A 16,713-nucleotide genomic window follows, 5' to 3' on the forward strand; every position below is an offset into this window, starting at 1 on the left:
CTCCTAAGACTTACTGTTAATAACTTCACAGAATTATGATTTATTAAGTGAAACGTCTTTTATATTGGTATTTTCATTTTCTTTATTGTTTTACTTTTATTCTGCATATAATATTACTTCATCTTCTTCTTAATTCGTTTTTTTCTCTTGGATTTGTATGTCGCCTCATTGCACTAAAAATGTTTGTTGCCCTCTCTTTCTACGCCGTGTTGGCGATACCTATTGCCACCTCGCTCTAATGCACTTAAACGCAAAATTATACAAATATGTAAAAAGAAATTGAACAAACACGCATGTTGGAAAAACACATAAACAAAGGCAGCTTACGATTACTTGCAAAAAAATGTATAGTAAATATAAAATTGTTTCCTCTGTTTTCCTCGACTTCTTTTGTTTCTGAATATTCCCCATTCCTGATCTTCGTTCGTTATCTTATTTTAGGCAACGCGTTTATGGAAAAATATATCGATTTATGTAAATTTATATGTTATGTATATAGACGCATATCGTAATCGTATATAAATATATATGTATATATATTACAGAGTTAATTGTTTTCGTCGCAATGTTAATATTATAATTCTTTCTTAATCCTGCACAAGTCGCTTTTTTTCTTTCTCTTGTTTCACCATTCTTCTCTTTTAAGGATTTTAAGCGGAAAAAGCTAAACCTCTATTTATAAAATAAGGTTACAGTTGTATAATTAAACAATTGTTAAACAAAACTAATAAAGAAAAACCTCGCCGGGCTCGAAAACAGATGTGCGACACTCTAAAATCTGTTTGCTTAATTACAATAGGGGGAAACTCATACTCAATTATATAATATATAAATATATAATAAAAAAATTACAAAAAGTAATTGAAATAAAAAAAACACAAAAATGTATTGGTAGCGCAGGAAGGAACGCAATCGAATAGAGTTATTAGTAATTAGCGAATACGACAAATTTACGTAGTTCCCACTTTGTTTTTCCCTTTCAAAATCCCATCCTTTTGTTTATGTATAAATGAGTTGTGGCTATGGCGCCTAATTGCTGTTGCTGGCGGAGCTGTTGTGGTTGTTCTGGTCCACACTGTCCATGTTGGGCACATAGTCGAGGGCCATCATGCAGGCGAAAACGGTCATCACCATCTTCGGCTTCACCTCGGTGATGTCCTCGGGCAGGGCGTAGACACGGGCGCCGATCTTGCGAGCCATGGAGATGGCATACTTGGCATTGGCCAGGTTATCCTGCGGAATCAATAAGCGTTAGTTCAGCCTGCCACATTTCATGACATAGTCAGGACTCACCTCCTGTGTTCCGCTAGTGCGCACCAACTCGTAGTTAATGCTGCCCTCCTTGATGGCATCGATCAGATCGATCACTATCTTGCCATCGGCGATGGCCGGGTCGTTGAAGTTACGCAGCTGCGACTGTTTGCCAGCCTCCGACAGTCGGTTGTTCACCCACTGGACGATCTCCTTCTCGATGATGGGGTTGCCAGTGTTGGCCAAGCGGGACAGAATGGACAGGGTGTAGGCGCGCATAAGCTGCCAGATGAGAGCTGTAACAATGAGGTAGTTCAGAATTAGTAACATCCAAAAATACAATTAGAATAGCAATGCTTACCCAACGTCAGCGTTGCATTGCCATCGTTTAGATCCTGGCCTGCGATTCCGACCAGCGAGAATTTTAGCTGCTTGCCCAGATCCACCGCATAGTTACAGTTCTCCAGCTTCTCCATGAACTTGCGTAGCGGGCTGAAACGCTTGTGCACACGGCTCCAGTTGACAATACCCGGCTTGATGACGTCGAACAGCTGGAATATGACCAGACCATCGGCCAAATCGGAGTACAGCCAGTTCACGTGCGGTGCCACGCCCATCGAGTTCATCCAGTTGCGGTAGGCTAGAAAAAATAGAAATGATTGGAGTAAGTTAAATATATTCAGAATATGTATATCACACCTAAGTATTCTAAGTAATCGTATTCTCATAAGTTTACATATTATATTCTTATATATATTCTTGTGATAAATGGTCTTAAGAGTTAAAAATTCTATTTTTATGGCGTGTACTTCCTGTGCAAAGCTGATTGATAAGCATATATATTTATAATTGCTTTAATTATGCTATAAATGGCAGTCAACTTTGATTTCTTGTGTTTAATTTTCAATTAAATAAAAGCCTTTCAGCGGTATTTTGTAATGATCTAAGGTATGGCTAAATATTAAGTACTTACTCTTTTCTTCGCGCGTCTCCTCAATGGACTCCAGTCCCTCGATCTGTTCGGGCTTGTCCAATCCCGGATGGTTGTTGAACAGATTAGCCACGAAGGCCAGATTGAGTTTGTAAACGCCGTTCACGACATCCTGTGGCGTGAGGAAGCTGCGGCAGTTGAGCTTGGCGGCTTGCTGCAACATGATCTCTGCGCGCGACTGCAGATCGGATTCCCGCAGGGCATCCAGATTGACATCCGCATCATTGCCGGCAATTTGCTTCAGCAAATGAGAATAAATCTCGGAATCGACGATGTCCGACTGGAAGTTGGTGCACCGCCTCGAGATGCCGGCGCGCTCCAAATGATGGTTGACCCAGCGCAGGAGGATGGCCTCTGGCGACATCTTCATCAGATCCTCGAGACGTTCGTTGTCAAAGAGTAGGCCAGCCAATCCCGGACAGCTGTCCAGGGTGATGTGGCTGAACAGGCCGATGCGGATGATCTGCCAGAGAAGACCCAGCACCAGATGTGGCTTGCCCTTGGCCAGATCGTGGGCATCGATGTTTACGATGTTGCATCCAATCGCCTGGGAGGAAACCAAGGCCAGGGTCAAGTTCTCAAACTCCCGGTAGACGGTGAGGTTCTTCTTGTTGATCGCACGCTCATCGATTGTGTCCGGGCAGGAGTGGTTGATGATTTTGCACAGCAGAATACCATCCTTGATGCTCAGATACAAGCGTTTGCCCTCGCTATCGATGGGCAGCAGATGCTGCAGATCCTTGTCGTGGCCCAGATTCGAGTTGATCCAGTCGGAGAAGGCCAGCTGCTCCTCGAGGCGCACCGAATGGGTGGTGCCCTCCGACGAAATGCTCGACATGCCGCCCAGGGTCTCCAAGTTCTCCTTCTTGGAGACGACCGTCTTGAATGTGCTGGCCACATCCTTGCTCTTCAGGTCCAGGCACAGTGCCTCGAACTCCTCCAGATTCAATTTGCCCTGGAAGGCAGTCAGCTGTTTGCCCTTGTACTCGTCGATCATTTCGCGCACCTGGTAGCCGGCCAGCTTGAAGCCCACCTGGTTGAGGGCATCCTTTAGCTCGTGCAGATCGATGAAGCCATCCTTGTTGGCATCCAACTGCAAGAAGGAAAGGGATTTTACTTACTATTGGTTCAAAACAATTGTGCAAAAACTATTAGATCTAGACAGTTTTCATTAACATTGGCATAAACATTATTGACCTTTCTTAGGCATAAACCCAATTTCTGGCCTTCTCGGAACTCAAAATGAATAAGGGGCACACCAATACAAATTGAGTAGAGGAAATATCCATGAGTAATCCCCGGTCATGAGTAAGTTGTCCGCCGCCTATTGCCACGATCGATCTGTGAGTCATCAATCAAATTCGAAAGCCAAACACACAGCCGCATTCCAGTGCCTCCACCTGTTTTATCTGCGGAATTCGGTATGCAAAATGCTATATTCCATCTCCAGCAACCTTATCGCTATATTGTCTGTGTACCAGCCTTATCGAATTTAATTTCCATTTTTCAGTTTCCAGTTCGAGGGGTCCTATCTTCCACCTGACTGACATATTCGCTGATTATTGAAAAATTGTTCGCTTCAATTTAGGCAGTTCAAAAGCGTGAGTGGGCGCCACAGAAAATAACAGAAAATATACAAAAAAAAAAAAACTTAAGAAGTGAAATCCTGAAAAAATGAATCAGTATGTAAACACTTGAGATTCGGACACTACTTGATTATTTCTTGCAAAATTCAATGACTAAGAGGTGGCCACATTAAATACTGATTTTAATTCAGCTGGGATTCCTTTAACAGATTTACATATAAGAGCTATATAATTAAACAGACCAGGCAATTCGATATATCATTATATGGGTTTCACAACTTGACTTAAATTTATTAGTCATATTTAATGGTTAAACGCGATTTTTGGTCAATATGCTTGAAATATTTTAGATTAGATAAGCTTTTATTGTTGGCATCGAAGGCAAATATTTATGTTTATGGTTTAAGTTGTTACAAAATGAAAAATTAACTAATTGCGAACCCGTTTGTTTAAAACTATTATAGCATTGAAAAACGTTGGCTGATCTATGTTGCAGTGTATAATATCTTTTTAAACCTACTGACAAACTAACATAACTCAATACTATTAATGTTAAATTGTTTGGAAACATAACACTTTAATCTGTAATAATGTCGTATCAGTACTTTTTTTGAATAAAATATAATACTTTTGGAATTTGTTTTGAAAATATTCCCAGTTTATATGTTTGATCTTTCACATAAAATCATATTGTAGCCCAGTCCTCAACTAAGCCAGTTTAATATGCTCAAAGTTAGTTTTGCTCCAAATTGTTCCGATTTCCAAATATCGAAATTGGTGAAAACCCAAGTATTCAGCCGGACGGTATAATAAAAGGTTCGACATTTTCGCCATATTCGGTGTGCGAAATAGGACAAATCCAAGGGGAAGAGGGCCAGTTGGATCGGCTGATATACTGGACTGTGGAATTTATGGCTCACTGGTTGGTAACTCGGTTTAGTAGTGGTGCGTTGATTGCTCCGCTTTTGCTGTTTGTCGATAAGATAAATTTCTGTGCGCCAAAAAGAGAACATAAAAAATCGAAAGCAGCACACGATTACGTGTATGGTAATGATATGATAGGTGGTTCTCGGGTTTTCTAGGGGGGAAAGCCGTTAAGCCAACGAGGGTGTTGTCCTTGGCCAAAAGAGAGAGTCAAGCGGACTGATAGCTGGGATATTCTTTTGGCCAACATTTGACTGACATCGAACGGAAGTGATTCTGATTTTCGCCATATTTTCGGGGGGTGTTCTGCAGTGGGTCAGTTGGGAGCGCGTGCTCTTTATCGGAGGTGTTCACTGTAAAGGCCCCTCTTATGGGCATTGGGCATTGGTATGCGTGTCACCTGTCGGTGTTATCGATTAAAAAGCCATAAAGTGCTCCGAGAAAAATTGATAGGGAAGAAAAATAACGAGGGCGAAAAAAAAAACACCGACACACCAAAATCGAGAGGGAATGATTACGTGAATTGTGGGTAATAAAAAATTCAAATTTGATGTTTTAAAGGCTGTTCAACTCAAGACTCTCAATTAATAAACGATGTTTTAAATTGTGAGCAATTTGATAATTAAAATACGTATTAAATTTTTCAAAGATGCTTTAATGCGGTATCTTCCTATTATGCGTTCCCAATTTCTTATTCTTGTATGGTATAGTTGTTTGCTTTAGCGGTTATCCACTGTAGTCGACATCGTGGCGCCACCTACGTTGGGAATGAGCTCCTCGAGATTCTGCTTGAACTCCTGAACCGTTTGGTGCTGCTCCACGTTGAGAATATCGGCCATTATTCCAATGTATATTTGCACGCGGAATTAATTTTATTATTTACGATATTCCTTCTGGTTTTCGTTGCGAAAACAAACAAACAACAAAAAATTAATTGATTTGCACACAGTAAGTACACAACACACGCACAAACGCGGCAGAAAGAGCGCACCACCGAGCGGAAGAGATCTCCAATTGATCGAGAGAGAGCGAAAGAAAGTCGGCGCGAGAGAGCGGAAGAGAGAGCCAAGGATGCGAGCTTTAATTAAATAATTCTTGTAACTACTCCTGCTTTCTTTCTCGTTCTTCGTTCTTCTTTCTTTTTTTGGCTGATTCGCTTTCCACGAGCTATTGTTGAGTACTAATTGAGTGGTTCAGTGGAACGGACTATTTATGCTTTTTCTTTTATAAAAAAAAAAAAAAAAAAAAAAAAAAAAAAAAAAAAAACAGAGGCAAAAAACAGCACTCCAATCGAACGAACCCTTATCAGTAAATGAGAGAGTAAAAGAGGGGAGAAGCCGTGAAAAGAGAGGCAGAATAACACCTTTAGAAAACGCGTCATCCTATATCGCTAAAAAAGCTACGATAAAAAGTTACTTAGTTTCAAAAACTGCAAAGTAAAAGGTTCAGTAAATGTGCAGAAATCATCTATAAAGAAACGTTGTTAGGTACTAAATTTAATTTTCTCCTGGAATGGATAAGATCCAGTCTCCTCCTTACTTTATTTCTTTTAATGATACTAGCCACTCTCTTTCGCTCTTTCTCAGGTTCAACAAGACAGCAGGGTTGCCAAATCGCCTTAGAATGCAGGTTGATTATAACATACCATTGTTTATCGCAGCATAATTTAAAATACTTTTCCTAATCTCTTATTTGTTTATAATTTTTTACATTTGAATATATCATTAAACCATGAATGTACAAACGTGTCGTAGAACAAGTGATTCAGCTTGTAAGGAATTGGGCAAGCTGTATGAATCCTTGGCTGGTATAAATGAATGTAAACACTTATAGTTTATATTTCCATTGATTCACTTGTCAATTTCCGGTCTCTGCCGTGACGTGGCAACCCTATTCGCAACAGTCTCAAAAGTCCGAAATCGCTTTCAACAAATTGCTTACGCATCGAAAAGTTTTCGATTAAATGCAATACCACTTGGCGGGTGAACTTATAGAGAGATAATGGGAAAAATGAGAGTAAAAAGTACCTGAGAGAGGAACACGGTATTTAAACGTAATTGGTTTTTTAATAGCCATTGTATCAGCGAGGGAATTATGTGGCAATTGTCATTTCGGTTAGGTTATAACTTGTACAACATAAATCTAATTCCAGCCAAGATAATAAAAGCTCGACAAGGAAATGCGACAATAAACGTTTAGGACTTCCTTTGAACATAAAAAACAAGGGGGTTAACGTAAAACTTTTAAGGATCTTGTGTACAGATGACTTCTTTTCGCTACTGCCAAAATATTCTTTGAAGATAATAAAAATCGAATAGTCTGAGAGCACATTTTTCTCCAGTGTAGTTATGCACAGTAGTGGCCAGATCAGTTACTCGCGATGACTAATCGCTGGACATACAAAGGCTTTTTTTGTTACCTTGTAAGTGTCGCCACTCCTCGATCGACCGATATATCGGATCAACGAGAATAAACGCAGCTGAGCAAACGCATCTTTTATCATGAAACCGTTTTTGTTACATAATACTATCCACAACTTTGAGCAAGAGCAGCTCGGCTTAGTCATATAGTTAATGCTATCAGATTGGTTGAAATGCATTCTTCGAAAATGTTGTAATAAGTACATATATATTTATAATAGCTCTATTTGATATATGTATGTAAATCTATCGGTCGTTAACCTTTTTAAATAGTTTAGTGTTTCCCCTCGATAATTATTCCAAATTGACTGCAATAACTTAACAAATATTTACCTCATAAGATGAGTTTATTGTACTTCAATTCAAAAATATATTGCACTTAATTAGCACCTGTAGTACGCCCTCCATTTCATTGAATTGAACGCGTTCATTTACATATTTGAATTTGTTAAAAGCCACTTTGAAGTATCTTCTTTAGTGGCAGTAAGAAATCAAACACCAGAACCGCACACGCCTGACCCCAAGCAACTTTCTACGGGTTCACTTTTGGTGTCACCGATGTTTGCCAACCCTTCACCTATGTATGTACACTCGAAGAAAAGGCCATTAAACAGCAAGTTGTTTATATTTCATATACTTATATGTAGTTTTCCTAAAAAGATTATGTTATTATAGATATGCTTGAGATCCTGAAAAAAAGTCATATATTAAAAACGTTTTTATCTAATAGCTAGTTTTATTTGTCCAAGTGTAAGATTTCTTTTTTTTTTTTAACCCAGAAGAGAACCTAGGCGGCAATCATAATTATGACAAACAACGCGCGAAATTTTTGTTAATGAACGTTTTTCCTTGTATATTTTTGTTTATTTTTTCAGTTTGTTGTTTTTATTTTTTTCGAGCGTTAATGTTTGCGCCGCTACTCGGAGCTTAGTCACTGTCATTTAAAGGCAATTTACAGCAAATGAAGTTCATTAGCAGCGGCAAAAAATTCGAGAAAGAAGCAATAACAATATGCTATGCGGTCTTTATAGTTTTTAAAGTTTTGTTTGCCGCGGCTTTTAGGGGGAAATTGTTTGAGTGACGTAATTGTAGATGTCACCTGGTCGAGAAAACGGAAAACATCAAGTATTTGTGCCAGTTTTTTCGCTTTCGTTGAACCGGTTTTCGAGTCCAAAAACTGTCATTTCGTATGCCCGGCACGACAAGTGGAATTAGCCTAGCTTTTGCATATCAAGTAATGCCGTGCGATAGTGCAACTACGGTTTTTTAATCCCCCCCATCCAACCCATTCCACCCACTTTTTCAGTGTGTCGCGACCTCGACAACAAAGGCAGCATTACATCAACATCAGCAGCAACAATAAAAAGCATATACACAAATAAACAGCAACAATACAACGCGCGCTGATTAAACGTGAGTCAACGTTCAGCATTCGAAACATGTTAATCAGCATTGTTCGATAGATACTCATACCGCTTTATGCATAAGACCCCCAAAAGTATCCACAAAGTACCCAAGTGCCCCCTCCTTTGACCCCGCTGCTGCCATGGAGGTCGAAGTGGGCTATAAGAAGTGGCTGTTCGAATCGAATCGAATACACAGGCAAGGGAAATCAATTGAACAAAAATTAATAATGCGCCCATGCCTATGCCGATGTTGGCGATAATAATGATGATATGCTAGATAGTTGTTTACCGTTGCACGGCCGTAAAAAAGACCACCAATAGATACTTTACGAGCGCACACCCCACAAAAGTGGAACATATTCTATATTATATTTATTTCAGCACAAAAACATACGTGCTTATCCAGTGCATTTTTGAGATACAATTAAAGCAATAACGACTTTAACAAAGCAAAATACCACTGATATACTAAATAATGTTGAACTCTGTGATGATGCTATAATATAAATATTTACCCAAATATTATCATTTTGCATTTCTTTCATGAATTAAGTTCAAATCTTTTGATTATACTAGATAGTCGATCTTATGTAGTTATCCTTTTATTGAAAGAATACTAAACAACTTTTCAGCCTTCTGAAATCTTTAAAATCATTCCATATCCCATTTTTACGGTCACTACCGATTTCTGAAGATTGAAAATTATATCATACCCATTACTGAAGGTTGCAAATCATACAAAACGCATGCTCAAGCTTAAAAAAACATACCCATTGTAATGACTCATTGCACCACGCTGCATCAAAGTTCGAATATACTTCGAATAAGAATAACCCCAAAAAAGAAACACTGTTCAAAACTTTTGTCGCCTGGCGTGTCAATCGGTGTCAGTGCGTTACTTTTCGTTTCTCTTGACGTTGTTGTGGTTTTTTTTTTCGTATCTGTTGCTGTTTTTCTGGTTGTTTGCCGGTCGTTGTTCGCATTCAACTTGGTCTTCGTTGTCGTTTTTAATACTTTTGTTTCGACGTTGTCGCAGTCAATTCAAATTTGTAACACGTAGTATCTTTGAGTCTTCGCTTGTCTGCGATTACTCGCAACGTTGAGTGTAGTATATATTTATGTAGAAATTGCAGTGTGTCCAGCCAGCGCACGCACAAAAAAAAAGCTGTTAAGTAATTTGTATAATCAGCAGTGACACATATCCGCCAGCTAGACGGAGAGTCCCTCGCCAAGTTGTGGGCGTCGACCGGAGAAGACAGTTAGCTGGTAAAATAATAGTAATCCTGGTTGAGGTCGAGGGCTTTATTAGATGGTCGCATGTAAAGCGTCATCAAATAAACTTGAAGTCTTCTAAAGTCATCACAAATAATATATATTAGCTAATAAAACAAATACGAAATCATGATGCATGATATGAGTTTCTTACCAAACAATACATTTTATCCGATATACACCTTATTTACTATATCTAAATATAGTTCGAATTTCCCAAAAATGAGGAACAGAATACGTTTTTATAAAAGTTTTTAGAATAACTTTATTATCTGACCTGAGAGTAATTTTTTTTTTTTTGTTACTATTTTATTATCCTCCACTATATGTACGTAAAAATGTCAGATCCGCTTCCTTTTGCCCCAGAGACCCGCCCTGCCGACTGATTACACTTTCGCGAGTGATATATAATATGGGTATTAGTCAGGGGCGAGGATAAATTACCAGGGCTGAGTCATAAAAGCCACTCGCCAATTAGGCGAGCGAACACCCTCAATGGATTGAAACAGACGCCACAGCATATCGTATGAAACAGTCATTGATAAATTAAGTGGGCTTGAATTTAAGTTTCGCTTTCTTTTAAAGGTTTCTTGCCCTAACAAAAATTAGAGGACTTATTTAAATGTCACTCAAAAACTGGAATAAAACACTACAGACGATTAAAGAGATTCTTGCAAATATAATATTTTAACTATTCTATGTTCCTTCCCAAATAGATCTTCCTTGAATTAATGTTCTTTTCTGAATTTTTCCAACATAAGAGATAATTTTTTTCAGTGCCCTGCTTATTGAAGTGCATCGCATTGTGGCCACTCAATTGTGCCGCTAAAGAAGCGTTTAGTTCGGCTAATGAACTAGTTCCCCGCGCTCTGTTGTGGGTGTTAATTGTATTGGCCGCGCCCCAATGAAAACAAACAAAACAGTGTTTCGTCAAGTGTATAGAGCACGCGACTACCACTACGAGCGATCTGTGAAAGTCAACGCTGCACTTCATTATGACAAATTTACAGTTAATCAGCGACACAAAAAGCACTGTGGAAAATGGGCAGTGGGAATATGTGGAAAAAGGGGAAAGGCAAGTAGTAACACTCCGGTAAATATTGGAAATGAGCCACTAAATCATCCGTGTCTGTATTTACAATACCCGTATTCATATCCATATCCCCCGTTTTTCCCTTTCCCGCTTCCTGCCTCTTTCTTTCTGACAAGTGCCAAGTGAAAACCGAAAATGGCAAAAACTGATAAAAAGAAATGACAAACAATCCGACGCTGCCCCCAAAAGGTAACCGGCCAGAATTCAACAAACCCGGCACGCAAAAAAACAATTCGAAAACAACGAGGGAAGGCGCCCAAAAATGGTATCCGGGATTTGAATACCCTTAAGGAGAGAATTCCATTAGAATTGGTCATCTATTCGAAATTTTGTACATCATATCTCTGCATCGATTGACAAATTGTACCTTGTGGATTAAGTCTTATTTTATGTTAGTTATTACACATAGCAAACAAGTTGTATAAATAAAATTACTCCAAGCAAGGGTATTAAAACGAAAGGAAATGCAGTGCGTCAACTGGAGAAAAAGGACAACCAAATAAGCTAGAGAAAAAGTTGTAAAGTGAGGGAGAGGTTGTCTTGATGCAGCTGCAACTTATCGCACATAAAATGCAATCAACGCATTACGAACACTTTCACTCTTGATAGCCATGCACACTGTAACTATGCGGATTTCCAAAACAAATGATATAATACTGTCATTTTACACAAGTGTCTTTTCACAGTTTGGTGAGCAATTTGTGTTGAGTTAATACGCAAATTCTGAAAACGACATTTTAAATGGCTCTCAAATAATTCCCAACATTCGATTTGTTTGCTTCCCAATCACGTAACACTTACGTGTTCCATGGACTTTATAAGCACACAATCTTCGGATCGAATGATATCATCGCTGTTTGATCACGACCCACTGTGCGGCACGACTTTTGATGGACACTGTGTGCCGGTTGTATGTTCGGGTATTCAAAACTCTTTGGCATGTGCATTAAAATGACAAAGAAATTAAAAACGAAATAAATAAAGAAAGCGTTTTTAGCGCTAAGTGCCCGGAGTAGCCTGCACTCAAAATGCACTTGAGGGCCCCAAACAATATTGATAAAAGCCAAGCTGCAGCAACATCCCCAAGAATAATATATTCGGAAAAGACAATAATAAGTGTTGTTTTTTGTGTGAATGGGAGCACACCAGTAAAAGCAGGAAAAAAATGCCGGGAGAGAAAAACAGCAGCAGCCGAAAGACCTAATAAACGCAGCCAAATGAATTATGTGCCTGCCCATCAACTTTTGAAAACAGCAACATGCAATGCAACAAAGGCGGCACACACTTCCGCCCAAGATAATAGCATCCATAGAGCCATAAATCGTGGAATAGGAAAGGTGTAAAATCGAACATAACTGCAGTTTAATGCCAAAAGATTTGGACTCTCAATGCGGCTTACTCATAAATCTGCTAAAAATAGCGTACTAATGTATTCATCGAAATGCTTTAATTTTTACCGTCATTGTTTATCAAGTATGCAAGCTCGATATAAACCATAAAAACACATTGCATATCTCCTTCACATCGGGGCACTCAAATTGCGGGGCTTTGCGGCAATTAACACTGACACTCCCACGCAGAAGCAGAAACCGAAACAGAAACAAAAACACTGGAAGAATGGGAAAGAAACACAGAAACCAGAGACGAAAACGAAAGACAAACAAAAGCAGCGCTTTGTATGTGGGTGTGGCAACACTGTCTTGCTGCTTGACAAGAGCAAATGGCAACAATGTGCCACTCAGATGCGATAGGCAATCATCCTGAATCCGGATCCTCAATACTCTGAACCATTATACTGTTACGTTTATATAATATAATATAGCTTATATTTAATTCAAATTTTAATCGCCATATAGCTACTGAACAATAACGATTAGTTTATCATCCTAATATGGAAGGGGAAACCGCTGTATTGCCTAATTTGTAATTAGTCACCCGCTAGCAATTTTAACAATATTAAATAGAGTCCCCGTGGGATAGACAAGTTTGTTTACCATAGTTTTAATATCAGCCTTCATTGAGTGAATAAAAAGAGCTCGGAATTGTTCATTTTGAATTGTACAATTTTTTTCATGATATGAGGCATTCGGTATTAGTCATCGCAGCATCCAACAACAATAGTGGAACAACGAAAACAGATTTCAGCTTTCAAGTGTCAATCAGTGCAGCGATTGTTCCCTGCCCACATAACTCCCACCCATTGTATGTATGTGCCTGGTTCAGTAGTGTTTATCCTGATCTTGTTTGGAATCAGCTTCTTGCAAATCGTTCTGTTGGCCACGCAGATCTATTCCGAGCACAATGGACCCACATTGTTCGACCGATTAACGGCCAAAGACGCGTGCGACGGTAGTCGACTTAAATGGTACACTGAGATAAAATGTGGTGTTCTTTAGTAATGCGAATTGTTCAATGAGATTCAATATATTTAAGGGGGATTTTTAAAACATGATTAGATACTTTTTTTTTGCCTGCAGTCCGTTTTCGTTGGCAGTTACAATCAAGCAAGGTTTTTTAATGCCTTCCAGCATATACGGATTTTATGGCCTGCACTCGAAGCAATTGCAGCGTGGGCGTTTATTATATTCCTTATTTTTAGTTTCGGAATTGCCGGGAATTACGAGCTCAGCGAAAAGCCAAATGCCAAATGCAGAGCGGGATTCAAACAGTCGGGCGAGCGAAAATCAGCAAGAAATAATTGTAAACTATTAAGTGTGTGCATAAAATTGAACGAAAATTACTCGACTCCTGTTGCCCCCTGAACCAAGGTGACGAATGCACAGTTTGCCGAAAACTGCGAATTGTGGGTATAGAATGTTGCTTGTGACAGTCTATATCTATAATGAATAGCAATGCTCAAAACTATAAATGTAACAAAGTAATAATAAGACTGACCAGTGAAAGATGTTGAATAACACCAAATAAAGCCGTGCTATTTGTCGAGTTTCAAAGACTGGAAATACCGATGTAAGATTTTTGAATTCATTTCGTGGGCCAACCGCTTGCGGCCCACTGTGCGACATGTCTTGCGTTTGAGAGCAGATATCTGAATCTGAATTGAAGCTGCGACCGAGCTGAGACGTAGTTTTTCACGCTCTCCCGGTGACGGGGCTTGTATATATGTGCCCTGGCCTGTGATTTTTATATTTATTTTTAGTTTAAGCAGAAACTGGTTTTCCATGCTATTCCACCCCGCCCCCCTGCGAACCCCACCAAAAAAAGGGGTGGCAGCACAGCGACTTTTACGTGGTGTCATGGTATGGAAATAAATGCACGGTATACGCTAACTTTATACCGCTGGCCTTGCCCAAATATTATTCTCGCGAAATTCGCAAGAAAGATTCGTTCGTCAAGTGAAAGATGATGGTTGGTTGGTCGGTGTCAACATTGTTGTTATTTTTTAGTTTGCTTTTAGCATTAGTCACTATGGGGGATGGGCAGCGCCGCCGACTGCGGCATTGAACTTGCGTTTCTCCACGCATGCGCTGCTCTTATACTCGTAATGATTTCGTTTTGGGTTTCGCAGTTGCAGAGGGCTCCACCCAAAATTTGGTGGAATTTGTTTTCTTCTGTAAACATTCAAGGGAAATTCTCGATGCACGATAAGAAATATTTGCATACTTTATCAAGGCGGTGACAGGACAAAGTAATGTGTCTACAGTGGAATTTAGTGATGCTGAGGTTTATCTATTTTCATTTATATGGTACATGGACAGTTTGAAAAGTGCAATATTCGTCAAAAGCTTTTGCATTCCAGTTTACACAATACACATATAGAAATCAAAAACAAAATTCTCTCTATAGTACGAATTAAAGTAAGTTGTTTTTCCTCTTGTTTCTCGTATTCTTGATAACGACTCTCCACTGTGCGAAGAGCGAGAGATAAGAGATGCGGGAAAGGGAAACTTGTTTGCTCATCTGCTGCCCCCTCCCACCCACATCCACGCACGCGCCCCTCTCCCTCGCACTGGCACATGCAGCAGCGGGCGCAGCGCATTAACCGTTAGCTAGCGATGCTTGTCTCTGCTTCTTTTCACGGTCTTTTCCAGTGGCGGATCGAGGTGGGATTTTAAAGGGTTAAAGGACTCAGTTACTTTCTTAAGTGTAATGCAAAATATGAACTCTGTTCTTTTACGATTTCCTCTTCTCTTGCAAAACTTTCTTGTCAGCAGCCACATAAACACAAATTCATGAAGTCAGCTGATTATGTTTAGGGCCCACGCTTTTATGATCTGGCATTCGTTTTACAATTCCCAATTTAACTAAGACCCCTTCAAGGTCCGCCTCTGTTCTTCTCCTGCTCCTGCTTCCCCCGCCACTGCTTCTTCTTCGCTTAAGTCCACTTCATGGGGGGTTGCTTTGCACTGTTGAAGGCCAGCCGCGCTGACGGCTGCTCAGTCGGCGTCGTCGTCGGCGTCAGCGTCGCTGCTCCCCATTGTCAACGCCGACGCCCACATGCACCGCTTAACGGTTTTCTTCCTGCGCCTCATGCGTGCGTGTGTGTGTGAGTCATTCAATTTGAATTTCAACAATTTGCCACCTATTACTCTTATTGATTGAATGTTGCTGCTGCCGTTTGCTGTTGCCATTGCTAACAACCATTTCGTTTTGTTGCTCTTTTTGTCATCTCACCTCTATGAATTTCTCCTTGATCTCCGCCTTTTCATCAATGGACAGCGTTTTTGTGAATTTGTTAAGTGTTGCCATTTTCGCTGCCTATGTGTGTGTGGTGTGCTGCTGCTGCTTTTCTTCTTGACTTTCTTAATTATTTATAACTGACGCCGCTGATTGGTAATTATTTTAAATAAATTTCCGTTTATAATCAATTTCACTTTGTCGCCGTTTTCGCTGTCGGCGTTTTTCTTCTTTTTGCTCCTCTTCTTTTTTGTTTTACCGCGCGCTCCTTTTCCTATACGTATCTATGTATTTGTGCGTTTCTGTGCTAATATTCTTAAACTTCTTTTACTTTTTTCTTAACTTTTCACCCACACACTTTCGTTGCTGGTTTTGTTTGTTACTGGTTTTTACCAAAAAAAAAAAAGATGAATCCAGATTTAAAGCCTCCGTGTTGTTATTTACAACTTCAACCGAGCAAATTTTGTTTTCAAACGTTATATAGCACGTCTGAGTTCGGAATCGACCGGTTTGCTGTGCGTGCGAAGCGCTTTTGTTAGATGTTTAACAACAAACAGAAAACTAAATTGCAGGGGTTGTATTGTGAGAAATGAAAGAAGACAACGGAGCGAAAACAGTGTGCCCGTTTTTGGATTTGAAATCCTACAAATATACGGTAGTACTCACCGCGATAGTTCCAAAACTGGGCACAGTATTCTATTTGAACTTAAATTTTCGCTAAAATATAAATACCTTTTAATGCAATTCTCATAGTAGACATCATATTGTTTATATTCAAGTTTAAATTAAGTAAATTTAAGTCGGGTAGAGAATTTGAAAAAAGCTTAAAGCTGTTTGTGATAAGATGTGTGCGCAAGTTCCTTTTTTACATCCTACATGTGCGACAAATTTTCGTCGGTGAGTTAGTTATGGAAGAATGGTGGAATTTGAATCATGGGACTTTTTCTATTTAGTTATTTTTTCTTTATTAGGAGGTAAATTTAAAAAAGATTTTTCATATCGCTAACGTAATTGAATTTACTTTTTTGGAATTCAGCTCCAAATAAATAAATAAAAAACGTCTCCACAAACAAACGTCTGTTAACAAACATTAGCGTTTAGTATTTTTCCGCTATCGGGTGGTATTTCGAAGTCG

General features: G+C 39.4%; 1 protein-coding gene across 2 annotated transcripts; it reads right to left on the bottom strand.

Moving 5' to 3' along the window:
• Positions 1-64: 64 nt before the first annotated feature.
• On the bottom strand, positions 65-16,175 carry LOC6618074 (plastin-1). Of its 2 annotated transcripts, none has more exons than XM_032724554.1 (5): positions 15,576-16,175; positions 2,225-3,335; positions 1,613-1,891; positions 1,294-1,547; positions 65-1,233 (listed from the first exon to the last, which is right to left on the bottom strand). In XM_032724554.1, the coding sequence occupies exons 1-5, from the start codon at positions 15,648-15,650 to the stop codon at positions 1,030-1,032; spliced, it is 1,923 nt and encodes a 640-aa protein (XP_032580445.1). In that variant the 5' UTR covers positions 15,651-16,175; the 3' UTR covers positions 65-1,029. The 2 variants fall into 2 exon arrangements, with proteins under 2 accessions (XP_032580445.1, XP_002042372.1); XM_002042336.2 differs by lacking the exon at positions 15,576-16,175 and adding an exon at positions 5,514-5,913.
• Between the last annotated feature and the right edge of the window lie 538 nt (positions 16,176-16,713).

This window comes from Drosophila sechellia, chromosome X (genome assembly GCF_004382195.2).
Source record: "Drosophila sechellia strain sech25 chromosome X, ASM438219v1, whole genome shotgun sequence".
NCBI classification, from domain to species: Eukaryota; Metazoa; Arthropoda; class Insecta; order Diptera; family Drosophilidae; genus Drosophila; species Drosophila sechellia.